The following is a 1,982-nucleotide window of genomic DNA, read 5'->3' on the forward strand; positions in this document are numbered from 1 at the left end:
AAGCAGAACTATAGTTTCTGAAAATATGTCAATTTTATAGTGTTCCTAAAATAATGACACATATAAAAGAAAAACCACATTCGTCCTAAGTCAACATCTTTAATTTCCTTTCCAAGTTCAAATGCCAAATATTTGTAGTTCAGAGACAATGCCAGACCTGGATTCATGAATATCTGAGTTCATATCCCAGTTCAGACACTTACCAGGTGTGTTACCTTGGACAGGTAACTTAACCTCTGTCTGTCTCAGTTTCCTCATATGTAAAATAGGGAGAGTAATAGCACCTATTTCCCAAGGCTGTTGGGAGGATCAAATGGGATGATAATTGTAAAGTGCTTAGCACAGTGCCTGGCACATAATAAGCAATATATAAATGTTAGTTCTTTATTGTCTTAGCATCATCATCTTCATCATCATGGTTGTCATTAATATTATTGTTTATTATATAGCTCATGAAGCTACCCAGAGTTCAAGGATCTCTTGCTTCATTCAGAAAACTCTCCCACAGAGATGGCTATGATCAATGAGACACAGACAGTTCAGTTCATCCTCCAAGGATTCTCTGAACACCCTGAACTTCGGGTTCCCTTATTCATCTGTTTCTTCTTCTTGTATGTGGTGGCCCTCACTGGCAACATCCTGATCATCATAGCTATCATATTCAACTCAAGCCTCCATAGCCCCATGTACTTTTTCCTCTTTAACTTGGCTACAATGGACATCATCTGCACCTCTTCCATTCTTCCCAAAGTGCTAGAAGGGCTGCTTTCAGAGAAAAATACCATCTCCTTTGGAGGCTGCATGGCCCAGCTCTACTTTCTCACTTGGTCTGCATCATCTGAGTTGCTTCTGCTCACTGTCATGTCTTATGACCGCTATGTGGCCATCTGCCATCCCCTACACTATGGCACCATGATGAGCAAGACACTCTGTAGTGTGTTGGCATCTGGAGTGTGGGGCCTCTGTGCCATCAATACTGCAATACACACAAGTCTAATGGTTCGCTTGTCTTTCTGTGGACCCAACATTGTTACTCATTTCTTTTGTGAAATTCCCCCTCTCTTGCTTCTCTCTTGCAGTTCTACATATGTGAATACAATCATGATTGTCCTGGCAGATGCCTTCTATGGAATACTGAACTTTGCACTGACATTGGTTTCCTATTGTTTAATTATCTCTAGCATTTTGAAAATAAGGACAACAGAAGGAAAGAAGAAAGCATTCTCCACCTGCTCTTCCCATCTTATTGTGGTGTCCATGTATTATACTTCTGTATTCTATGCCTACATAAGCCCAGTCTCAAGCTACAGCCCAGAAAAGAGTAAATTGGCTGGTGTGCTATATACAATGTTAAGCCCCACCTTAAATCCTCTGATTTACACTCTGAGAAACAAGGAGGTCAAACAGGCCCTGAGAAAAATCCTCCCTTTCTTCAAAAATTAAAGGATGCTATAAGAAGTGAAAAAGGGGTGGTTTCAGAGAAACACTGGAAGGCTTGTATCAACTAATGCAGAGTGGAATAAACAGAACCAGGAGGATACTTTAGACAATAACATTTTAGGGACAAAAACTTAAGTAGATTTAAGAATTCTAATCGATGCCATGACCAACCATGATTCCAAAGGATTAATGAAGGAACCATGCTACCTACCTCCTGAAAAAGAGATTTAAGATTGAGAACAAGGCCTACAGTTTTGGACAGGGACAATATGGGAATTTATTTTGTTTGGCTAGAAATATTTGCTGAAAACATTTTGCTTTCCCCCCCTTAAATAGAAGGGTGGGTGAGAGGAAGAGCAAATAATTTTAACTGAAAAATTAAATGAAAGAGTAAAAAAATGAAATAAGTATAAACTTCATCTTCTTTGGTAAATGTGAACTCCTTGGGAGCAGACTATCTTGATTCTTGTCTTTCTATTCCTAGTCCCTTGCTTAGAGCCTAGCAGTTAAAAGGTGCTTAATAAATTCTTGTGGAATTGTAT

The 1,982-nt window shown here is 39.2% G+C and overlaps 1 protein-coding gene across 1 annotated transcript; it reads left to right on the forward strand.

The window, feature by feature from the left end:
• Window positions 1-510: 510 nt before the first annotated feature.
• LOC118829173 (olfactory receptor 13A1-like) lies at window positions 511-1,443 on the forward strand. Its single transcript, XM_036736141.1, has one exon. It carries the CDS (start codon window positions 511-513, stop codon window positions 1,441-1,443), a length of 933 nt encoding a protein of 310 aa, XP_036592036.1.
• Window positions 1,444-1,982: the final 539 nt, after the last annotated feature.

Source organism: Trichosurus vulpecula, chromosome 8 (assembly GCF_011100635.1).
Source record: "Trichosurus vulpecula isolate mTriVul1 chromosome 8, mTriVul1.pri, whole genome shotgun sequence".
Classification (NCBI taxonomy): Eukaryota; Metazoa; Chordata; class Mammalia; order Diprotodontia; family Phalangeridae; genus Trichosurus; species Trichosurus vulpecula.